Source organism: Aptenodytes patagonicus, chromosome 9, assembly GCF_965638725.1.
Source record: "Aptenodytes patagonicus chromosome 9, bAptPat1.pri.cur, whole genome shotgun sequence".
NCBI lineage: Eukaryota > Metazoa > Chordata > Aves > Sphenisciformes > Spheniscidae > Aptenodytes > Aptenodytes patagonicus.
The window spans coordinates 12,185,496-12,209,918 of record NC_134957.1 but is presented as its reverse complement, the minus strand read 5'-3'; the positions used below and the strand labels follow the sequence as shown (position 1 = coordinate 12,209,918).

The window sequence follows — 24,423 nt, the reverse complement described above, 5'->3', positions numbered from 1 at the left end:
ACCTTCTGGTTTATTTTTGTCCCGTGTCTGCTTGCCTATCCATGCTTCCAGAGGCAGCATAGCGTTTCAAGTCCTTGGAAATCCTGCTTTTTAAATGTGGGCTGGAGTATCTGGGGGCCTCCAGCATCTTACTAGAGCTGAAAACAGACAGCCAATGTCACCTGGTGGGAGATGGTCCCAGCCTTGGAGGAGTCATGGGGGTTGGGTGAGACTGTCTCACATTAGTGAGGGTCTGTCTAAAACCATCAGAACCACTGACTCCCCTGATGTGAGATGTTTGTAAGAAAATGCGGGGCAGAGGCAGGAGCGATAGTGAGGCAGTTCCCTCATTCCTCACTTTGCCACCACAAGCAATAGTGGAGGGCTCAGTGGGTTTTGTCACGGGTTGGGAAGAGGATGGATCCCTGGAGGGCAAAGGAGTGTCTCCAAAGGAAAGCAGTGAGCTGCTTCTGTGTGGAACAGAAGGAGGAGGAGTGGTGGGGAGTCTCCTGGTCCCATCCATCCCTCTCGCCCACAGCCCTCTTGAGGATTTTGCTGCTCTGGGCCAGGTAGCGCAGCTGTAAGGCCGTGCAGCTGCTTGGTGGGCTGAGGAAACCGAAACATTCTCTAGAACTGCTAGCAGAGGAGCCCCAAATGGCTGCAGATGCCCTGGAGTTGCTGTGCTCTCTGGGTGATCCAGGCTGCTCACACATGGTGCGTTTCCTGAGTGCAGCTCCTTCCTAGCTCCAGAGGCTGGCTCCTCGCAGGGGTACAGCTGTAAGGAGGTTTATGGGAACGTGATCTCTCTGGGGACTGCATTTTCTTACATGTGTCTGGGGGTGAGCAAAAAGATATAAAAAGTCTAAAAATGGCCTTTCAGGAGCCTCTGAACCCCGCTCCAGGATCCAGTTCTTAACAGGGAGTTTGCTGCAACTCTGGCGCCAGTGGCACTGGTATGGTCTGCTCTGGAGGAAGGAGCACTCCCTGCTCTGCCAAGAAGGGATGTGGTGGGAGGCAATGGCAGCTCCAACAGTGGTTGCCTGAAGACCTCAGGTGAGTCAGAGTCCCTTGACTTGGGAGGCTGGGGCCTGGGACGATCTGTGAAGTCAGTGAAATGGTGGGTTACCTCCTGATGCGATTGCTTGGGCAAAAGCAATCTGGGATGGACAGAGATACCCCTTGGCCCTAGTGCTTGCGTGGCTGGTGGAGCAGCTCTTTCCTGGTGGCTTCAAGGGGTCCTTCATGGGCTGGTGCATGTGGCCACGTGCAGACGCAGGACTCCTGTCTTCATGAGCAACAAAGTACAGCATCTGCCTGTGCTATTGTCAGTCTTACTCCTTTCTGTGAGGACTTCCCACTTGCTATTCCCTCCTTGTCCCTGGGCATCTCCCTAGCAAAGCCAAACTGTGTGCAGAAATGGAGAGGAACCAGCTGGGTGCCTGAGAGGCTGCGGGTGAGACCTTCCTCTAGGGTAGATGGGCAGCAGTGACATGCCATGGCCCCAGCAGGCAGGGCTACTCACCAGCTGCCACCCCTGCCAGGTTATCACTTGCAACTCGCAGCCCTTTCCCTGCCCGAACTGAAGCCAGAACAGGACTGGGGAGCTGCTGGAGGGGAGCAGCGTGAGTGTACCCTGCCATGGCTGCTGTGCCTGCTGTCTGCTCTGCTGAGTGTTAGTGCAGGCAGAGGGATGGAGGGCTGAGCCGAGGCAGTGGGCAGCCGTTGGGTTTGCCTCTAGTGCTGCCGCCTTTCCCTGAGCATTCCTGTTTGTCCCACACAGCCTTACCTCAGGGCTGAGCCTGAGCCCGAGCCCTTGCTAAGAGAGCAAGGCAGGGGTCTGTGCCTGCCTGTGTGGCTTCAGAGGAGTTTGCTATGTAGTTAGGGGCTTGCAGACTGGCTTTGAATGGCAGCATCTGAACGTTTCATGTAGCTTTTATTTGCTATTCCCTTGACTGGACTGTGCAGAACTGAGCCCAATTTAAATGAAGGCACTAGAGGAAGACGGTAGTTATTTTGTCTGATGTGTGGCCGGTGGGCTGGCTTTGCTTTGGAGGCTCCCAGGGCACCCTTAGCAGGAGACGTGCCTTTGCAGGGAGGGCTTCCCCAGGGAAGCACGGGCAGCGCAGCGGCAGCCACCGCGGGGGGCAGGCAGCGCACGGGAGGCAGGGCTGGGGCGGGAGGGAAGCCGAGGCACGACCCCCGCCTTGCCCCGCTGCGCCGCGGCAGCGCCAGCCCGGGCAGCTGCCGCTGCGGCCGGCGGCCGCGGGGAGGAGATGGAGGACCGGGGATGCGGGAGTCGGTCCCGCCCCGGCCGAGGGAGGTGGCCGGGAGGAGCTTCAGCCTGGCGGGGCTTCGCCCTTGGAGGCTGCCTCAGCGCAGGGCTGGGGACCCGTGGCCGTCCCTACACGAACACCCTTGGGTGCCGCCATCCCCTCCCCTCTCCTTTCCCTGCGCAGGGGAGGTTTCTGTCTTCGCTGTCCCAAGGGCTTGCTTGCCCAGTGTCCCTTGCTAGTAGCGGCATAGGGCCGTCTCCTGGAGTGGCAGGGCATGGGATGAAGGGGTGGGAGTCGCCTTGCCTGCTCGCCAGCAAGGCAGCCCATGGGACCTGCTCTAGGGTCTCTTTCTCTGGTCCAGCCTTTGTGGTAGCAAACTGCAGCCACATTTCAGCCACTAGACAGGGGGAAAGTGTTTGATTGCACTGGCTCCCCTCCTTGGAGCTGTCGTGATGGGCCAGTTTACAGAGGTGTGGTTTGGTACGAGGCAGGGTTTATTCCCTGTCTTTTCTCAGCCAGTTTCTGGAGGGGACTGGGTGCCCAGGGAAGGAGCTGTGAGGGCAGGTCCCATGTCCCCAGGTGGAGTGGCAGCAGGACACAGCCAAGGGCACACCTGACAAGAGGCTACATGTGTCCTTTGGCCCTTGGATTTGCCCAGCATCCTAGCCATGCTGGCTGCTTTCACATGCTACCCCGCACTGCTGTCCCCAACCCTCACCCTGGCGGGGGGGCACCAGTCTCTGCCAGGGGAAAGAGATGGTGTTTTGTTCCCCAGCTCGCTCCTGCCCAGCGGCTGATCGTGCACACACAGGACCCTTTCAGCATGGGGAGAGGAGGGTGATGGCATCTGGGAATGCAGGGAACAAAGGGCCCCATTGATGCTGGCTGCAGCCCCACAGTTTTCTGTGAGCTGGGGCAAGGCCGGGGTACAGGCACAGCTGTGCACTGAGCTGGGGCAGCAGCAATGCATGAGCTAAACCTCCCCCAGCCAGGCTGCATGGGAAGCCTTGCTGCCTGCCCAGAGGGGTCTGAAGCTGGGGGAGAGGGGAGGGCGGGATTTGGGCTAGAGTCCCATTTAGGAAGAGCAGCGAGGGTCCTGGCCGTGGGTAGGTAACAGCCTGCCAGCTCTCAGCCCGCCCTGCTGCTCATGGGCACCTAGCCGTGCCTGAAATCTGCCTTTCTGGTAGATCTGCTGCAAATGGGAGTGGTGCTGGGGTTTGAGGGTGGGTCCGGGAGCATCCCTCTGTGGCCTCGCTCCCCGGAGGCTCCTGAGCAGAGCTCCTAGGGGGAATTTCTGAGAGAAGCAATATTTGAATTGATAATTTTTGAGTAGCTGCTGTGGAAACATTCATCTAAGGGCAGTGTTGATCTGATCAGGGGCAGAAAGACACCAGTTGATGACCTCCCCATGCACTAGCACTGTGCAAACTGTTAACGACCCTGCGGCAAATGGCACACAGCAACCCACAGAGCATGTGGACAGCACATATCGACTGCTGCAATAGTCGAGTGCACCCTTGTGCCTAAACAAGACCATCCTATTTCACACAGGGCTCTCTGCAAGTGAGAGAATTGCACAGCCTGCGTGGCTCTGGATGTGCTTGTACCACGTGTGTTGCCTGATGCTAGCCAGCGAGCTTTGCTTGAGCCGTGCCGATTAGTTTTGCTGTGGTTGTGCTGTAGGTGCTACAATTAGGAGATGTGGCAAGGCTGTCACAGTGTAGGCTGAATATTAAAGGGCAGCAGCACATCACCAAACGCAAGCAAGCGGCTCCTACAAGACCCCAGCTTTCCTCTGGGTGGCTGGAGGAGAAATAGAAGTTTTAAGGGCTCCCCAGCTGGGAACAAAGATTTTGAAGTCAGGGTTATGAACCTCATGGCTGGGGTGGAAAGCAGGGGTGGGCAGAGTCCTGCGGGGGCTGCTGGCCTACACGTGGGGCTGGCGAGCGCTGCTCCTCTGGGACCTTCTCCTCTGCAGCCTCCCCTTCCCTGTTTGGTTTTTTTTTTTTTTGGCCGGGGTGGGGGGTGGGAAAGCCAGCACAACAAATGGACAGACAGACTTATATCTTGTTCAGAATGTTCTTAATTTTAATTTATTTTCTTTAATTTTTATAAAATACGTCTTGTAAGATAAGTCTCTAAAAACTTGCTCCTTTTTATTGTTTGTTAACAAGTTGAAATTCTAGATCAGAAATGAAGGAAACACTTTCAGTTGATTAACTCTTTTTTTTGCGTGTGTGTGTGTGTGTGTGCGTGTGTGTGTGTGTGTTTGGGGTCTGGGGACAAGGGTGGGAAGGAGGATCTGGTTATTTTTTGTTAAATGGATACCAAAAAAACCCCAGCAAACCCCCAAGAGAGATAGCGTTGATGTGAATTTCCAGATCTTGACTGGTTTCTCCCCACCCTGCCATCCCTCCTGGCATCTCCCCCCTCCCCCAGCCCATGTGCGTTGGTAGCCTGGCCAACCTATTTCAGCATTCCTGGCGGCAAGGATCCTCCGAATGCTCTGCTCAGCAGATCTGCTCCTTTATCCTTGCCCCTGCTGAAACCAGCACTTAAAAAAAATATAATAATAATACAGACAAAAAAAAAAAATCCATGCAAGATGGAGCTACAGTCTGCCACTGAAAGTAGTTTCTTCAATAAATAAACACTAAGATTAGCATTAAGGAGAGGCAGGGAAGAGCAAAAAAAAATACCAGTTGGCAGGGAGGACTGGAAACAGCATTTTGGCAGGTCTGGCTGGACCCATGCTACCCAGCCAGAGGGCTTTCCTCCAGCTGCCATGGAGAGTGATCATGGGGGAGAGGTTGTCTCCACCGAACCCCTTGCCCTGCTGCCCCGCTCCATGAGAAAAGACTGAACTGGTACCAGAAAGGATCTAGTTTGCAGAGACGGGCTGTGTTTCTGCCCCATAACCCCCAAACCACTGCCTTTCCTTCCCTCCTCAACTCCTTCATGGGTTTCTGCTGGAAGCGAGATGCTGCCAGTCCCTCCCACCCTGGCAGACACAAGACAGTTGTCCTGACTTGCAGGAAATGCAGGGGGGAAAAAAAGTGAGAGGAAGAGGGGGACAGAACGAGGGAAAGTTACGTTTGACATGGGTGAGAAACAAATCAAGCTCTCCGACACAGCGGAGGTTAGAGAAGCAGACGTCACCCCAGAGAAGAGCACCATTGTGAAGGGACGAGAGCATGCGGCGAGCGCGGCGCTTGCAGGACGGGCGAAGGCACGCAGTCCAGAGGGTCATCCCCTGCCTACGGAGGGATGGCTCTGGCTTTACACTCCCGGGGTACGGCGCAGAGATGTCCCCTCTCTGTCAAACCTATCTGCCGCCTCTCTGCTGCCTGGAGGGTAAAGCCAAGAGTCCCCCTTGTCTACAGAGACACCAAACTCCTTCAGGCTTTAATAGGGGCAGCTGGGTTAGGGCTTTATCGGCATTGGGGTCAGCACTCTCTTCTCCACAATGGGAAGATCCTTGCCCTGAACTCCCTTTGCTTTGGCTGCAGCAGGCAATTTGGGGTAAATTCATCTTTCTTTGCTAAGGGGGAAAAAAAAAATCCTTCTCTTATTCTCCATCCATGGGTGGTGACAGCAGGCAGCTCCAGGAGAGTCTCTAGCAATAGTACCAGGACTGGGCCAACTTCCTTTTCTCTCTAGGTAGCCTCTTGCTACTCATGGAGCAACCTACACGGATTTCCTCCTCCCAGGAGCATGAAGGCCTTTGCTCATCCCTAGGCAACATTGGGACACTGGAGTAAGTCCCTCTTCTTCTCTGGCTGGTTTTGATGGGCTTGGCCCTAGAGCGAACTGTTTACAGATGAGCAGAGAGAGAAAAGTGCATGAAGAGGTGTCCATTGGTGGGAAGCTCTCCTTCCTGGTCATGCTCAGCATGATGGATACAAGGGAGGAAGAGGAGGGGAGTCAGCAGCGAAGGCAAAGTTAACGCAGGAGACGTGGTGTCGGGTGGCTGCAGTGTTAAAGCCTTGGGGTTAGAGAAAAGAAGGGTGTTTGGTCTGGCTGGGCTCCACTGTGTGAACTAGAACTTGGTGCCTCGGCCCATCAGCTTGAGGACGGCAAAGTTGTAGGTGGCAGCGATCATGAAGGTGAGCTGTGGGTGGGAAGAGAGTGAGCGAGGGGGGAGGAGGAGAAACGAAGTTCCCGCAGGCGAGGTAGGACTCCTTGCTGGTGTACGCCCGATGTGGCATCCCCCAGCCCAGCACCCCAACAGAGCAGTTGCCCCATGGAGCCACGTGGCCCCACTGCACCAGAAAGACACTGCAGTGTCTCGTCACTGGTGTAAAGAGGAGAGCTGGGGAAAGGCAGGGGACTCAGTGCACGGGCAGCAGGACCCTTCCCCGGTGGTCTCCTAAAGCCTCTCCAGATCCCCTCCAGCAGCCACCTCTACCTTCTTATGGCCTGAATTTGCCATCTGCGCTTATGTGCCAGAAAATGACACAAGCACAGGCTCTGTCATGTCCATGCCCACCACCTCTGTTGTCCTCTGCTCCTACATCCTCACCAGGTGGAGGAGAATGGCTGGGCAGGGGAAGCACCAACTCACCAGTGAGACCAGTGTGGCGGCCGCCCCCACAAAGGCTGCAATGAAGAGGTGGAAAGTCATCTGGAACTGCAAGGGAAGAGGGGGTGAGCTCCTGGGGTCCCACATGCCAGCTGGAGAGGCCAGTGCTGAGGCCACCCACTGAGGGGAGCACATGTGGGGTGATGGGAGGTGCTCACCTCGCTGGTCTTGCAGATGGAGAGCAGGTTGGAGCCGCACACCTTGCCAGGGAAAGCGTTCCAGGGCAGGACGCCTGGTGAGATGCAGAGAGCCAGGTGAGCTGGGCATGGCCGCCAGCCAGCTGCCTTGCTCAGCCTCCTGCAGCCACATGTCACGCACACCCTGGTGTTTTAGGGCTCTTCAGCACTTGCCCCTGCTTTATCCCAGCCTTATCCACCTGGACCCTCTCCTCCATTGCCTCTCCTCTGCCCTGAGCCCTGGCTCCTGGACAGCGAACCGGGTACTCACCGTACATCCTGGCATCTGCACACAGGGTGCCGATGCTGGCCGAGGTCTTGCTGGGGTTGGCAATGGACTGGCAGGTGGTCCAAGTGTTAAAGTAGATGTAGACAGGCACCGCGGAGCAGGCGAAGACCAGGAGCCAGATGATGGTCAGGATGTAGGTAATGCCCACAAACTGCAAGGGGCAGGACAAACCGGGGCAGAGCCATGGTTACCGAGTGGCCAGGAACAAGGACAAGGGAGCGCGAGGGTCCCCAGGCAGGAGAGGATGTGGGGCAGGCAGGGGACTGAGATGTTGCCTGCATCCAGCTCCACACTGCCCACCAAACCCGGCGTATCCCCAAGCAGCCAGCACGGAACAACAGCCCGAGCCGGGCAACCCTGCAGCTCACGGGGCCAGCATCAGCCCCAGGCTCGTGGCCACCTATGCGTGCGTGGGGGTGACTGGCAGCAGCAGCAGGATGGCTGCCACATCCCGTATAGGGGGGGGAAAAAACGTGGCTGTGGCCAAGCAGGGTTTGGCCTCTGCGGGAGGGCAGCTGCAAAACCTGCCTTGGTGTGCACATGTGGCTTTCCTGCCCGCCCTCCGCGGTGCCACCCCGACTGGCCCCCAAGGGAACCGCAGCCATCCCCCTCCACTCCCCCAGGCCATGGGCTCCCCTTGCCAGCACTTTGTTATGGTCCCCAAGCACAGCGGAGAGGACAACCCCAGGGGCACCAGGTGCCAGAGAGCCTCGGGCTGCCAGCACCGCGGGGATGCTCATGGCTCTCCTCGCCGATGCTTAAACATGAAGTGGTTTCATTACATGTGGCCATTTGGGCTGCTTTGGTCTCCAGGGGCCACGGCAGGCCTGGGGGAGGGCGGCCGGGCTGCGCTTCCCTTTGGGATACCCCGAAACCCGGACGGCCGCCGTCTCCTGCCCTTCGGCCACGCCAAGCATGGCGAACCCGCTGCGGGCGCGCGAAGGGGTGCCAAACCCCGGTTAAGATCACCTTGTCAGGATGTCCTAGCCACTTTCCCAAACACTGACACACCCGCTGCAACGAGTGAGCTCGCTGGGGGCCTCGCGCTCCCCTCCCTTTCGGGCCCCCAGTTACCGTTGCGCTGAGGCCCTTGCCGCAGATGGTGGTCTTGTAGTCCCCGAAGATTTGCCGGACGGCGCCGGTGGTGTAGAAGCCTTCAGCCAGCAGCAGGGCTCCATAGAGGAAGAAGAAGGAGGCTGTGCCATAGATGACGTACTGAAAAGCGTGGATGCTGCCAGGGAGAGGAGCGGGCAGGGATGCTCAGGTGCCAGGGCAGTGCTGGGGAGCTCAGCCCCGTGTGCGGCATGGCTGGGGCAGCCTGGCCGCAGTGACTTACCCTCCCTGTGCCACCCCGGGGGGACCAAAATGGAGGGTGAAGCCGCGAGAGGAGCGCGCTGGGGCACAGCTGTGGCGAGCAAGGCTGTCGGCCACTGCCAGCTCCCCCGCGCCCTCCATACCTACCCGCTGCAGAGGTCCAGCACTAGTCAGGGCACCTAGTGAGGGTCAGATAAAAACAGGCGTGAAATGGAAACAAGTGGCCACTGGACCCTGCCATGCAGCCGTGGCACCGGCACACGGCAAACACAGCCTGGGGTCTCCATGGTGTCTGGGTGGCAGCATCGCCTTGGCTGGACACCTCCTCCCGGCACAGAGCAAGACAGAGACGCAAGGGGCCCCGGCGTGAGAGTGATGCACTGCAGCAGGGTACTTACACGTCGATGAGATACTCATAGTCCTGGTAGTTTTTGGAGAAGTAGGTCTCAATGAGCTGCTCGGTGCCTGTGAGAGCTTCGTGCCCACAGCCACAAAACAGCGCTACCCCGAAGAAGCACAAGCCAGTGGCAACCAGTGAAGCAAAGGGTGCCCCGATGAGACATCTGGCACAGCACTCGAGCAAACCTAGGGAGAAGAGAGGTGAGGTGGGATGGGACCACTGGGATGGGGAGTGCTTGGAGCCTACAGCTCAGGGGCAGGCAAGCACAGGGTGGGAGAAAGGTGCCTGGCGGGAGGAGGGAAGTAGGTTGAAGGAAAATCCAGAAATGATTTGTTGCGGTGCTGGAGAGCCAAACCCAGCAGCTTCCCCGAGAGCTTTCTAAGCAGCCAGGCAAGATCACACCCAAGTGCGCCCAGGGACAGGGGGTGATGGCAGTGTGGGGCACCGGGGCCACAAGGCAGCCCCTGGGTGTGAGGTGGATGGGAAGCCAAGGTGAGCCAGCTGTGCCAATTCATGCGAAACAATGGAAATATAAGGCAATGTAGTGTAATGCCAGCGGGACCTGGCAAACAAGCTGCTAATGGGCTGCAGCAGCCCTGTTACATGGGCAGATGTGCTTATGGAGAGGAGCTGTGTTAGTTCCCCGAACGTCAGTGCTTGTGTAATAGATTTAGTCCTCCAGGACAGATATTTGGCAAGAAGGTACATGTACCTGTGTGTGGGTAGGGAAAGCGAGGGCATGTGCCAGCGTGCTGCTTGGATTGCCTAAATGCTGGATTTTTTTCAGCAGTGGGGCCATGGGCACCTGTTCCTTCTGCATGTTGGAGCTCTAACATGCAGGATCGTTAGCTCAGGCTCCCGATGGGCTGGGTTTGGAGGTGCTCAGCCAGCCGCTCTCCTGCCCTGTTTGAGGGTGGGTAGCCAGGTGGGTTTGCACCGGAGCATCAGTTTGGCTCCAGCTAAGCTGCGATAACCTGCTGCCCTGGCTGTGCAACACCTCTGCGCTGGGAAGCTGCTCCCCTTCCCCAAGATGCAGGCTCCAGCACCCCATTGTCCCAGGCACAGGGGCTGCCTGGGCACATCCCATTTGGGCACAGCATTTGTGCCTTGAATGCCAAAAAGGCACCCATGGGAAGTCTTCCCAAACCCATGCTCCCTCCACGGATCCCACAGTGCTTATCTCCTCCCTCAAAGGACAAGAAAGCTGTGGGGTCCTGGCCAGCAGTGCCCTCCCCACTGGGAGCAAGGTCATGCAGTGGCACCGAGGACAATGGGGGATTGTCCTGGCACTGCCACCCTGGTGGCTGCCCCGTGCTGAGAGCAAACAGGGAACAAAGGCAGTACTATGGGGGAGCACTGGGACCCCTCCCGCTTGTTTGCCTTGGATGCGGCAGGTCCAGGGGGGTCCTGCTCCTCCTGTCCAGCGCTGCTCCCCAAACCTCGCTGGGACCTACGGGGATGGCCCTGCGCACCCAGAGGGGTGCTGGACCAAACACGCCTTTTTTATTTTTATTTTTGGGCACCTGGGAAGTGGTGTGGCAGGTGCCCGGGGCTGGGGGATGGTGAATGGCTCCATTCCCAGGGGACTGCAGGTCCCAGGATGCAGCAGGGCCTGGCAGGCTCCCTGACACAGCTCCAGGCCCTCGGGCTTTGGGAAGCCATGCTGGGAAAGCCTGGGGAGGGGAAGGGAGGAGAGAAAGAGCCCTTGTGCAGCACAGTCCCGGGCCTTGTACCCGGGCTCAGCTGCTGCCAGAGCCAAACAATACACTGCAGACAGGAGGAGGAGGAGGAGGCAGGGTGCCGGCAGCCCATCGCACGCCTGGGAACAGAGCACCCCTGATGCCCTGGGGGGTATGCCGGTAAGTATTAGCTCTGGTGTATCGATAGGGAAACTGAGGCACAAGGGGTGCCTCTGTTTTCCCAAGGCTGCCGGCATAAAAGTGGCATGAGCTGTGGCAGGTCTCAGCGCCCTGCCTTGACCTCCCAGCTCCCACCAGCCTCCCAGTTCTCATTTCTCCAGCCCGTGTGGGGAGGGCTCAGGTGGGACCGGCTGTGGGGATGGCATCTGTCCCCACAGACAGCACATGAGCACAGAGGGACAGAAAACCGCTTTTGGACAGAAAACATCATCCCCCCCATGCCGAGATATCCTCCCCTGGCAGCTCCCATGGCCGGCATGGCCACACCAGGGCCACCGGGACCTGACCGGTGCCAGAGGAAAGTTTCAGGGGGCTCTGCTCTGGGACAGAGCCACCAGCAACAGCTCTCCAGGTGTCTGCCACCCTCACCCCATACTCACCCATGGCGCTGGACTTGGTCAACTCCCCCGACCGCCGGCTCGGCTGCTTTGATGCTATATTCAAGAGCCCTCGCCTGCCTGGAAGTCCCTTGCCCTGTATTTCCCCCTCTGGGTGCCTGTCCCGCTCTCCAGCAAAGAAAAGGGCTCTCTGAGTGACAGCCACCCCCCTTAAAGGGACAGAACCCCGCCCCCCCCAACCCTCCCAGCACCCCTTGGCTGCCAGTTCCTGGGTGCCTGGCGGCTGTGTGGGCAGAGCCGCCCCACAGCCCCGCTCAGGGCTTTTGGGGGAAAAGGCTTTTGCAAAAGAAAGAGAGCAGCTTGGGGGGGGGGGTGGGGGGGTGGGGGGGGGGTGGGGGTGGTGGTTCATGGGGTGTCCCCTTGTTGGTGGCTTTGGGGACCCACCCGGGCCCAGCCAGGCTGTGTTTGCCCCAGGCTGCCCGCTGTGGCAGTGTGGGAGACTGGCCCCACAGGACAGCAGTGATGCCCCTCTGCCACCTCCCCGACCCCCCAGCATCTGTCAGTGGGGAATGGGGGTCCCCTGTTCCAGGGACCTGCTTTCAGCCTTGGGGGCTCCAAACTGGGAGCTTTCCCCCTTTTGATGGGAATCCTGCAGCCACTTTCCCTGGCTCCTTGGCCCCTGTGGGGGAACAGTGCTTGGGTGGGCACAGCCGTGTGGTCCCCAAGTGACAAGTATGGCTCCAGGGCTGCAGCAGATGGAGCCAGCTCCCTTGGGTGCTCCTGCTCCTATGGGTGCCACAGCTCCCCTGGGTACTGTGGCTGCAGAGCCAGCACAGGGCTGGGGAAACCTGCAGAGGGCAACCGGCCCCTTCCCAGCAGGCATGGGGTGGACAAAGCCCCGCTGTGTCCCTCAATGCCCCGCTTTGTGCCAGGCAGTGAGGTGGCAGGGCCTGGCTGTCCCTGGGGCTGGGGATGCTGGCAGGCACCTTGTGGGGACCCCTGCCCCTTCCTCGCCCATCCAAACAGCCACTGGCTTGCCTGCAGATGGGTTGGGGGGGAAACACCACTTGGGCAGCTGTGCAAATGCTGCCAGGGCTTCATGGTGGCCAGCTGCACCCTGCATCGGTGGGACACAGCTCCTGGCCCCCCAGCACCACTCCCTGCCTTGGTTTTCCACTGCGAGGCAGGGTGGCAGAGGGCTGCCTGGTGTCCCCAGCCAGCCGTGGGATGGGAAGGGCTGGGGAGGGACAACAGAGCAGGGAGAGCCTCTGATACTGCTGTGGGCAGCATCCTTGGGCACCTCCTTTAGCCCTCCAGGTGGCACCCAGGTGGCCTGGCAGCGATGTCACCCAGCCACGGTCACCTCGTAATGGCCATGGGAAGGTGACAGCCTTGCAACATCCCTTTGGAAATAACCCGTGACCCCTATGGCCACTGGAAACCAGCAGGGCCCAGCCTGCACCCCAGGGCAGCACGGGGGGACCCCTGGCAACCAGGAGGAAAAAAATATTACGTAAAAAAACCCAATAAATATAATATATAAAATATAACATAATATAAAAAAAATAAAATATGACATTGGGGGAAAAAATATAAGCCCTTCTTTTTCTTTCCCTAGAAATTCCAGTCTTGCCGACTGCAATTTCTGAACACCCTGGGGGGAAGTGGCAGCTTTACCCCATCAAGGAGAAGGTGGGCAACAAAGAGGGACTGTGATTTCTGCACAAAGTGGCTTAAAATTCTTGGTGATTGGGCATTGTTTGTCAGCAAGCGGTTCCCTCCTGGGATGGAAACCCCTCGGTCCTGCCACTAGCATCACCCGCTGGCAGTAGGGATCAGCCCATCTCCCGGCAGTGCTCCCATGGGTGCTTCAGAGCAGAGCTGCAAAACAGGGAGACGGGGAAAAAGGGGAAAGCCCCTCCCTAGATTTCTAAGGTTTGAGGGAGAAGAAAGCGTGCAGGAAAGTGGTTGGGGTTGCCTTTCCTCTGCCAACACAGCAGGTACCCTGCACCAAGCAGCTGGGTGCGTGGCCAACAGCGCACCCCAAACACTGCACCATCTGCCCGCACTGGGGGGGACAGATCTCCAGGGGTACGTGTGGCCACAGGGATGCTGAAAAGGCTTTCTTGCATCCCTCTCCCTTTGCATTTCAGTTGGAGAGGTCGTGGGAGCCTCTCCTGCAAATCCTTAGTGCGTAACCACATGCTTCCGCAGGCTTGGAGCAATCCTGCAGCTCAGCCCCTTCCTGGATGAGGCCCTGAGGGCAGCATGCGGCTGCAGGGAGCCTGCCAGCCCACATAAAAGTTTTCTTGTTGGCTCGTCCCCGCCAGAGAAAATGCTGCTATTTCTCAGGCGGAGAAGGGGAGACGTATCCCTGTTTGCCAGCCAGGAGAGGGCTATGCCAGGCTGATAAAAATAAACATGCTTATAAATCAATCCAGATCACCTTGCAATTTGTTCTGACCCTTGGGCAGTGGCCAATTATGTCCAAAACCACCCCCCACAGGGCAATTATGCACTCATTAATAGAGCCCGGGACTGCCACGCTGCCCCTTGCGAGGTGTACTAGGGGCTAGACACTGAGAAGGCTTTCCTTCCCCAGCCACCTGCAATCTGCACTAAGACACTGGAATGGGTTGCACCAAAATGAAGTATTTCGAGGAAAACACACACGCACCTCTCTAAATACACCACCCACCTACCCACCTCCCCTGCATGGTAAGGCCTCTCTGGGATGTTTGTGGGTCTTTCTCTTCCGTCCTCAGTGCTTCACAGCTGCGGCTCAGACTCAGTCTTTCCCTGGGCCATGGGGAAGGCAAGTTTGGGGCTGGAGGGACAAGCAGGTGACGGCAATGGCAAAGGGAGAGCCACATGGGCATCGCCAATCTGCACTGCTCCACCACATCAGGGCAAAGAAGCGAGATGGGAAAGCAAGCATGAGCATATGGGGCAGAGAAACAAAGCATCCTCCCTGTCCCCGTCCCCATATGCAGCCACTTCACTCATAATCACTGCAGACAGCCTGTCACACCCACTCCCATCATGCTGATGGCATGGGACAGCCTCCTGCTTGCCCTGGCCCCCTGGCACACACCAGGCACACCGAGCACACAGGCAGCCCAACCCAGGGCGAGCTGGGAGGCAGCAGGGAGGCCAGTCGCAGTGGGGGCCAGATGGGAGAAGAAGGTTTCCTGGTTGCCACAGCCCTGCAGTTTCAGGGAGGATTTCCGTGTCCCCCCCCCCGTCCCCCCCCCCAATTGATTTCTTTGCTTATGTCCCCACAGGCTCATTTTCTGCACTGGCCTGGGCGCGGGGTTGGATTTTTAAAGACACACAGTGGCCAAAATCACATGCTTCAGCGGGTGCTGACCGTGCAAAACAGAGAAAGCCCCTCCACCCTGCACACCCAAAATGCAGGCACAGCCCCGGTACACCCAAGAGGAGCCAGCGATGGCGCATGCAGTGCCCTTATCCATTATACATAGGGCAGCGGGAGAAACCCCGGTGTATCTTGTCACAGCTGAGAACCTTGCTGCTATTTTTAGGCAGCCGCTTCCCCGGCCAGGCTGAATTTCTCATTATCTGCTACTGATTTTAACTGTCCTTCTTCACCTGCCTTGCTGCCTTGGTTCACCCATGAGCAGGGTAAAAACACCCTGGCCAGGGAGCCTGAGACGTGTCCTACTATCGAGTGCCCCAGGGCAGCTCTGTGGCCAGGGCGAGCAATTTAGCTGCCTGAAGCAGCCAGGGATGCCCAGGGATTTTCCTGCCTTGCAAAATCTCCTGTTCTCCCAGGCAGCTCCATCCAAGCAGAGAGGAGACAGCGACCGCGGGAAGGTCGTGGTGGCACCAGCAGCATCTGCCCAGCTGCCTCCTCCTGGCGGTGCCAAGGACACCCGATGGAGCCGGCCCCGCTCGCCACTGCCCGGGCCTGGCTGCACTCGCTGTCCTATTTGTATTCCTGGGTTGCTGCAAGGCTGCAAAATGTGCTAATAAAAATTAAATTTAAAAAAAAAAAAAAGCAGCTGTCAGAGGCTGTCAGAGGACGAGAGAGGCACGCTGAAGGACAGATGGACAGGCCAGTGTTGCGGGATGACAGAGGAAGGGCAGGGGATGTGTGGGAGAGGAGCAGGCTAAAACCCTCTCTAGGCTCAGCCAAGGGCTGGGCAATGGGTACCAGCCTTGGGTGTGGGGGTTGGCAGTAGCAGGACCCCGCACCCTGAGCCCCCCAGGGATGCTCCAAGGCTCTCAGGACCCCACAGCAAGCAGGGCTGCAGGCAGTGCGACAAAGCCCTGCCAGATAACCCAGGGGCAGGGCCCTCCTCCCTGGCACCAGCGCCTGTCTCCTGCCTGCATCAGCTGCCCAACTTTATCTGGGACCACAGCAGCAGCCACGGAGGTGCCGGGCACCTGAGATTACACCCGAGCTGAGTTCACCTCCCTGCCTAGTCACCCTTTAGAGAAGATGAGCAGATGCCCACTCCTCCTTTTTGGTGTGCCTGGCTGATGTTTTCCCCTGCAGGAGCCTGATATTTTTAAAATACCAAATTTTAAAATTTGGAAGGTCTTCTTGTCCAGCCCGTGCACCATGCCTGGGCTCGCTGGTGTAGGAGGGGCCATGAGCCTGGGGGGGGCAGAGGGGGTCACCAGCCCCCCAGCCGTGCTCGGGGCAGGGTGTCTGGCATCCCAGAGGTGGTACATGCAGGAGCCCCGCTGCCACCCCGCTGTCCCCACATCTTTCGCAGGCTGTGAAGCTGAAGCCCAGGGTGGTGGGGCCACATGGTGCAGGTGTGCAGGCACGGCTGCCCGCGCCCAGGGGGGAATCAGGGGCACAGGCAGCTGCTGGCAGCACAACCCGGGGCCCAGCTGATGTGAGAGGCAGCCCAGGCACCGGAGGGCTCGCTGGCTGCTTGCTGCTCCTTTTACCCACTGAATACTCCTATTATTTACTGCAGAAATTGGGGATAATATGCTGGTCCAAACTGCTTTCTTACTCTTGTTTCTAATTTCCCCCAAAATTCTCACCAAGCTCCTCTCCCAGTGCAGTGAATCTCCTGGGTTAATTACGGGTTTGGGGGGAAGGTGATTTTTTTTTTTCCCCCTGACTGATTTTCCAGCAGATTTGCCTTTTACATCCACTGCCTTTCTCCTTGATTTTCTTCCTAAAGAAGGGTAAACAGATGCCTCACACTGATGTTCTCCGAGCTGTTCATTACTCTCTCGCTCTGCCGTTTGCGGGGTCACATTCTTGAACTGTTCTCATTTACCTTTCAGAAAACCCTGGAAGGGAAAGACAAATGTCGTTCTGCTTCCTTGGAGCCAATGATGTCTGAGAAGAGCAAATACAGCCCAGGATCACTCTGTTTCTATTTGCCCCTGTGAAGCCGGAGCGGGCTCTGCAAAGGGAGGGTACAGGCAGCGCCGGGGTCAGGCTCAGCTCTGGGGCACCCCCATCTATTTCTTGCTGCCCATGGGACCCATTTTGAAAGGCTCAGGTGAATTCATGTGCCTCCAAACAGCCAAGGAGGTGCTAACTTGTCCCACGCTTTCCCTGAGCCCAGAGGAGAGAGAGTGATGCTGAGGGAGGTCTTGGGTTAGCCAGGACAGTCCTTGGGCAGCAGAGGTTGTGCCCGCGGTGTTTTGTCTTGGATTTCTACCCGGAGAGGGAGCTTTTCCCTGTATTTCCCTCCAGAGCCCAGGAAGATGCTGCTCCTCCTGCGCACCCCCATGCCAGCCCCAGCCCCAGCTCACCCACGTGTGCCAGGGGTGATGCCCCCTCCAGAGACCAGGGGACAGGGTCTGACCCGGCTGCTCCAAGCCTTGTCCCCAGGCTGGCAGGACCCTTTGTATGGCCAGCGGGTGACAGTCACAGCGGGGCTCTCCCAGGGGATGAGCAAGTGGGCACTGGGAGGTGACGACTGGGCCGGGCAGCAAAAGGACAGCAGTGAGAGCCCCCGGGGTGGCATTACTGTCACAGCACCTCCCGCCCGAGCCACAGAGAGCATGCTGCAGTGTTTCCTGGAGAGCAAACCCAATGGTAGGACCAAGAGGTGGGTGTGAGAGATGCAGACATTTCCTACCTGGCACCCACTGCCTCTCCCCAGAGTTGCAGGAGGCTCTCAGAGAGTCGGCTGGAGACCAGCGGCCGCACAACCCTCCTGCATCCCCCCTGCAGCTGAGCCAGGCAGAAACAACCCACAAACACCACACAGGCTCCTCTCCCGGGGTGGCTCTGGGGAGGGGGGACTCATTTGCTGCTCCAGTTACACTTACGTGATGCCACTGTGCAGCCCCTCCGTACTGGCAGCTGCACAAGGAGAATCAGCCTGGGTCCCTGAGGATGGCAAGGTGATGAGACATGGGGACGGATGAGATGCCTTTGCCAGGATGCCACTTGCAGCAGGGACCCCAGGACAGCCACCCTAGCGTCCATAACAGCATGGGAGGCAGAGGATGGAGTGGGGGAACAAACCTGGGGTCACACTAGGCTCCTCACGGCACCATTCTCTGTAGCCACATGACCACCACCACTGGAGTGGCACCCAGCATGCTGTCTGCCCCCAGCGATGGCTTCGTTGGCACCGTGACACCCACCAGCTCCGTGGGATGCAGGTGCCATCATGGCAGCCCCACACCCTGAGTCCCACAGCCAAGATTCCCCTGGGAAGCAGCCGCTGCCTGAGCTGCTGCTGTTTGCATCTGTGCAGCAGCAGGATGATTTGCCATCTAATGAAACAAATCCTTCATCTCCACCATAGCGGCCGTGCCAGGGGGAGAAGCAGTGGGGGGGCACAGGGCAGGGGGGCTGGTTTCTTATTCCTTCTCCCCCCACCTGCTTGCCGCCTGATGTCGCAGATGTGTAATGCTTTGTTTTCCAAATTTGTCCCTCCCAGGGGTCTCTAGTGGAAAAAAAAAAAATCCTGTCCAATCAGGCTGAGGCGGGTGGCCTGCAGTTAGCACCACGCAACGTTACCACGCATTTTGCTCGAGGTGATGTTACCGCGCATTTTGCTCGAGGTGATCTCCTTCTACTTTCGTGCTTGGAGATTGCTGGGGCTGAGGGCAGGAGAGCCACGGAGGTGAGAACAGCAAACAGAGCTCAGCAAACCCCGCAAGTGCTTCTGCCACAGTGAGGGATGTGCATCGCCATGGCAACCATGGCCAAGGATGCTCAGAGCCAGGTACCCCAAAGTGGGGAGGAGACTGGGGGACCATACTGACCCTGTCCCACAGCCCCCACCTCCCTTTGCTGATACAACACCCCTTAGCCCAGCACTGGCCAAGTCATCGATTTTGCACAGCAGCTCTTCTCCTCTCAGGCAGCGTGAAGAGCTGCAGGGGGAGGGGCGGGGCTAGTGGCGGCAGAGTTTAGGGGCTAGGGTGTCTTGCAGTGTCAAAATCCAGTAGATTTTCCCCTGAGTAACTGGAAATGCTGGAGGCAACTGGAGCAGGGGTCAGGCCAGTGCTATCTCCCCCAGCACCACTCCCCACAGCCCACTGGCAGATCCCAACCCCATCCGATTGCTGTCCTCACCAAGCAGGGCCATTTCTGGGAGTAGAGGTGGGAGCATCCACAGCCAAGAGAGAGCTCTACTCCAGTCCAAGCTTCCTCTCTGTAATTCCCCTCCTGCACTCCTAGCATCAGGAGGGAACCAGCCCACACTGCGGGGTGATTTGGGGACAAGGCAGGCAGCAAAGGGGTGACCCGTGGGAAAAGAGAAGGGACACGAAGATGGGAAAGGGCCAGGTCACCCTGCGGGAGCGAGGCACCCACTGAGGGTTTTGGCATCTGTGCCAGGCTTTGCTGCTGGCCCCAAGAGTCTCGCTTGACACTTACCTAAATTAAATCTCCCTGTTCAGCATGCCCGGCTTGTCAAGGTCACGGGATCAGCCAGTACCATTGCTCCAGCCTTCCCTCTGTCTGCAGTTCCCTCCGTGCTTGCTCTATCTGCAAATACGATCCATGTAGTTTGCCCAAAGCAGAGCACCATTGGTGCCAGGAGGCACAAGGTCCGCAGCCCATGGGCAGGAAAAGGCAAGTTAGGACCATCTAGGCCATGTCTTCAGGCCAGGGTGGGAGTTTCCTGCTCGTACATGTCGTGGTTTAACCTCAGTCGGCAACTGAGCACCACGCAGCCGCTCACTCACTCCCCCCCCCCGCCCCCGTGGGATGGGGGAGAGAATTAGAAAAGCACAAGTGAGAAAAACTCATGGGTTGAGATAAAAACAGTTTAATAATTGAAATAAAATTATAATAATAATATAATAATAATAATACACAAAGCAAGTGATGCACAGTGCAATTGCTCACCACTCGCTGACCGATGCCCAGCCAGTCCCTGAGCAGCGGCCCCCCCCCGGCCAGTTTTCCCCAGTTTATGTACTGAGCATGACGTCACATGGTATGGAATGTCCCTTTGGCCAGTTTGGCTGTGCCCCCTCCCAGCTTCTTGTGCACCTCCAGCCTTCTCAGTCAGTAGAGCATGGGAAGCTGAAAAGTCCTTGACTAGTGTAAGTACTACCTAGCAACAACTAAAACATCGGTGCCTTATCAACTTTGTTCTCTTCCTAAATCCAAAACACAGCACTGTACCAGCTACTAGAAAGGAAATTAACTCTATCCCTGCCGAAACCAGGACAGTACATGATGGGGGGACGTACACAAAATATTTCCTTGAGAACCTGCCATAAAATATCAGAAATATGTTAGACGTGGATAAGCGCCTGTTAGATGAAGGGTTGGTTTTGAAGAACAAGTGTTGGACTCTCTTTTCTTTGATAGCTTTCAGGAGAGCAATATCCAAAACACCCTCCAACCTGCATGGAGGATGCTCAAGTACTCCAGGATCCTGGGCAGGGCTCGGACAGCCTTTGTGCAAACGACAACCAACTCGACAGAGCGCAGAAGAGCTCCCCAAGGCAGTGCTGAGGTGCATGGCCACCGGCAGCATGGCTGCTGCAACATGCCCCTGCCCTCCCTCAGCCACCTGGCTGGCTCCCATCCAGCAAAGCATCCGGCCCCAACGGCAGCCATGCTCTGCCCCCTTGGCCTCCATCACAGCGGTCCCCAGGATGGCATGACATACCCCAAGGCTGCATGATGGCACAGGGGACCGAATCCCTATGGATCACCCTGAAAAGTCCCGTCACAGATGCAGACATGGGCCCAGGTCCAGATCCTGCATTTCTCATTGCCCGGCTCTGAGCAATCTGCTTGCAACAGCAGAGTGGCGCAGGACTGAGCTGCCCCGCATGGCGAGGAGAGTCGTGAAGGTGGATGGGGCTGGCCTAGCTGGATCCTGCTGTACTGGGACTGCCTCCAAGCCTGTGAGAGGCTTGCCAACCCTGTCCCCTCCAGCCACCTGCTCATGTGCCCCAAACTCAGCTCCCCAGCAGCTCGGACACACAGGGACAGGTGAGGTCCCTCAGCCCAACGCCAGCCACCCCCCAGCTCTACGGAGGGGCTGGGGGCACATTTCTTTAGCACACACAGCAGCCCCACAGCCATAGTGATGGGCTCAGCTCCTCAGGCCTTGCTGCCCCTCGTTGGGGAAATGAGCCCTGCTGCAGCATCCCACCTCCAGGCTGGTCCCCAAATGGACCAGACACACCCCAAGGAGCACCCAGAGGAACCGGTGTGCCCTAACTGCAGCTCCCAAGGAGCACCCAGATGAGCCAGTGTGACCCTCCAGGATCAGCAAAGGACCCAGTACTGGGCTGAAACACAGCTCAGAGAGGTCACTGAGGATGCTCTCCCCCCCCACATGGTATTTTGGGGACTGTTGACTGAGCAGTTGCATCTGGCACAGCCCTAGAGAGAGGTGCCAGGTCACCTCAGAGCAGGAAGAGAGAAGAGGTGACCTCTGCGCCTGGCTGCTCGGGGCAGGGGAGGGCTAGCCCCATGGCGGCTGCGAGGCCACCCCAGCCTCACCAGCTGGCTGCCCTTGGCTGGTCCTGCAGCACAGAGCATCCCTCCACAGCCACTGCACGCAATGCCCGCCCCACGCCACACCAACAGCAGGTGTATTTTTAGCCTGGAAAAGTGCCACAAAATCATAGAGTGACATTAGCCAGAGCTGGGACCAACGTCTCGGTTCACCTTGCAATCTCCTCCAGGTCACCCTGCCCGGCTCAGTGAGGCACTGGGTCCCGCTGGCACTGCTGCATAAGCACCAAGCACCCACTGGGCTCCCCAGCACGACTGCCATTCTGTCCCCTCCTCCCATGCCACGGTGCCACCTTCCCCTAGGAGCAGCCCCAAATCCCCCCAGCACCCCATGACCTTCCTGGGCCACTGGAGGGGATGTCCTGCCCTGTCCCGCTGGCGACTACACCTGAACCCAGTGCCTGCTTGCCCTACTGAGATGCGGTGGGGGTTCGGGCTCTCTGCCCATGCTCTGGTGCCAGTGGGGCCCCAGTCTCCCCACCAAAGCACCACCACAGTTATTCATCCCTTAGCCATGCATTTATTGCCCTGAGATGATTTTTGCTCCTGCTGGGAAAGGAAAGCACCCACAGCCCATTATACAGCTTCTCCAGGGAAAGACGGGACCAGCACAACACTGGGGAACCAAACGAATGTGCCATTAAATGAGAATGAAGTGCCCAAGCTGGGTGCACGCTGGGTGGTCAGGGAGACCCACAGGCTGGCAGCAATGCACAGCCACCCTCAAGAATGTGTTTTCCCTGCCATTAATTTCACACCCGATTAGATGTCTCAAAATGCTTGCTGTGGGGAAGCCTACCACTGTGTCCACTCTGGGGCGGAGAGGCTGTCCTCTCCCTGAATGCAGGCACGCGGGGTTTTCCTATTTGTTTTGCTGCTTTCCTTAGAAACAGTGATGAGACTGTGTCTGCTTTCCCTTGCTTTCACTGGTTGGAGGATTAAAAAATGGAAAGGGGAGCTGGCATAGTCCTAAACTGGAGGCACAGAGGCCTTGAATCTTTCACAAGGAGCACTTTGCTCCCCAGTGCTCATTAAGCATTTAAGCAATTGGTACAGAGCAGAAGCGCACAGCAGCATTTGCGTGCCAGCTAGCTGGTAGAGCCCTCTGCACTCAGCATCTCTGTTTCACTCCTTGGTTTCTGCAAAAAAAATCCCAGTCCTAGAGCAAAAGAGAGAGGAGGATGTCCAGAGCCAGCTGGGTTGGCTGGGAGCCTTGGGAGAGGGGAAGGAAGGCAGGAAGGAATTAGGAGACAGGGGATGGAGGTGCCTGCTGTGTGATACACCCTAATTAAAATAAGCGGAGTCTCCTAGAGCATCTGCCTCTGCCCCTGATTAATCGCAGAGTCATTATCCTATCTTAGGCAGGAGGCTAGCCCGCGTGCCAGCCCCTCAGTGGGGCTGGGGTTGCGAGATGCAGAGCACACGACACCTCCTAAAACAGGAGCTGCCTCTAAGCTGCTATCACACACACCCGCCTCGCCCCTCGCCCTCCGAGTCTGCTGGAAGGGAACTGGAGCAAGTTGCTTAAAGCCTACCACAAACCTGTGCCCACCTGAAGCTTCTGCCCCTCCTGGTGCTGCAGGTTCTCTTGGTTCCGGGGCAAAGGCAAAGCTCCGAGCTGACTCTGAAGGACAGACCAAGGAGCAGCATGGGCAGCAGCATCCCAGCCCCTGGCCCCCCGAGCGGGGCTGCTGGCGAGGGAGCCCAGGGAGGCTTTGTGGCCCTACATGAAGAGCAAAGGGTGCTCTTTCACCTGCTGCCCTCCCTCCCACTCCCCCCCCCCGCAACATGGACAGCACAAAATTGATCTTACAGGCAACTGTTCATCCCAAAATCGAGCTTAAGCACCTCTCAAGCTTTTCTCTGCAAAAAAACCCAAACCTGTTTTCAAGGGGTTGAATCACTCAGCCACTCGAAATTGTGTTGTCTGCAAATGCACTACAGGGTTTATCAGGCGGGATTAAATATATAGATGTGGCAATGCAGGGGGCTGAGCAGCAGAGAAGGGTCAGGATCCAAGTGGCGTGGATTGGCACAGCCCTCCTCCAGGCTCTGGATCCAGGCAGATTTGTGGCGGGTAGGAATCCAGCCCCAGACAACAGTTTGACGAGGGCTCAGAGATAGCAGAGGGAAAGGGAAAAAAAGATATTACATTTTCCTCCCTGTCTTAGCAACCCCAGCCTCTGCTGCCTGCATCTCTCCTATTAGCAGAGCCTGGCACCATGACAGGGACGGCTTCAGGGCAGGGACAGGGGGAATCCCCAGAGAGGGCCATGCCAGTGCCAGCCCTGGGGACTGCAACAGGCTGACAGCCACTGCCCACACTCCGGGTCATAGTGTGGTCCTTGCCCCCCCCCCCCCAGCCTTACTGCCCCCGGGGAAAGCAGCTGCAGGGCAGCCTGGCAGTGGATGCCTGCCTCTGGGAGCCCGTCGCTGGCAGCTGCCTGCTGGCTGGCATCTTTACCGTTTACAGAAAAAACACCTCACGCTCTGATTTGAGGAACATGGGAAAGAAGCCTGTTCTTGTCACTCCCAAAAATCCCCTGGCCGGGATGTGGTGCAGTGCCTGGGGTCCCCTGGGTATGGCCGGGCTCTGCTTTTGCAGCTCCTGCTCCATTCCCCTGACCTGGCTGGCAACAAATCAGCGCTAACTTCACCTTCCTGATGGGATGCTTGCTGCCTTCATTTTCTCAGAGCTTATTTTCAGAGCTGCAAGGTGGGCAGGAGGGCTATGGCTGCACCGTCCCCCACAGCCCTGCCCATCAGGGAGCTGTGTTGCCGTGTTGGCTTCACCAGCCTCTCCAAGGGCCTCATTAGTTCGGCCCCGGTGCCCTGCTAACCACAGCACGTGCAGCCAAGGCTAGTAGCTGGTTATCTTGAGAGCCCATGCTCATGGCTGCCTGCAGAACTGGCTCTCCAACCATCCCCAGGCCCCTCAGCAGATGCAGGCACGGATGCAGGCATGCCGTGCGGGTGCCTCAGTCTCCCCGGAGGGCAGAGAGGATGTGGCTGGCTCCCCTCTTCCTGATGGTGTCAGGTCCACTTAGCTCGGACAGTCTCTGGAAGAGGAGCTGTCGCACAGTGTGTGTTTGCTTCACGCCCCAGGGCTGCAGATCCTGCCTTGCGCCTCCCAGCACCACGGCCCCGTAAACATTAATGGCAACAGTAATCGGAGGAGACTTCGCCCAGCTCCTGGTGCTGGGAGAG

The 24,423-nt window shown here is 57.8% G+C and overlaps 1 protein-coding gene across 2 annotated transcripts; it reads right to left on the bottom strand.

The window, feature by feature from the left end:
• Positions 1 to 4,488: 4,488 nt before the first annotated feature.
• On the bottom strand, positions 4,489 to 11,447 carry PLP1 (proteolipid protein 1). 2 transcript variants are annotated; one of them, XM_076347173.1, is made up of 7 exons: positions 11,313 to 11,447; positions 9,012 to 9,198; positions 8,269 to 8,530; positions 7,282 to 7,450; positions 6,993 to 7,066; positions 6,817 to 6,882; positions 4,489 to 6,363 (listed from the first exon to the last, which is right to left on the bottom strand). In XM_076347173.1, exons 1-7 carry the CDS (start codon positions 11,314 to 11,316, stop codon positions 6,292 to 6,294), a joined length of 834 nt encoding a protein of 277 aa, XP_076203288.1. In that variant the 5' UTR covers positions 11,317 to 11,447; the 3' UTR covers positions 4,489 to 6,291. The 2 variants fall into 2 exon arrangements, with proteins under 2 accessions (XP_076203288.1, XP_076203289.1); XM_076347174.1 differs by having other exon boundaries at positions 8,374 to 8,530.
• Positions 11,448 to 24,423: the final 12,976 nt, after the last annotated feature.

Excerpts from the sequence above, each read along its gene's own strand:
- PLP1 (XM_076347173.1), bottom strand. Across the intron at positions 7,451-8,268 it reads GGCTAGGACATCCTGACAAG|TTTGTGGGCATTACCTACAT; the intron begins GTGATCTTAACC and ends TGCCCCTTGCAG. Across the intron at positions 6,883-6,992 it reads CCATCTGCAAGACCAGCGAG|TTCCAGATGACTTTCCACCT; the intron begins GTGAGCACCTCC and ends CTTCCCTTGCAG.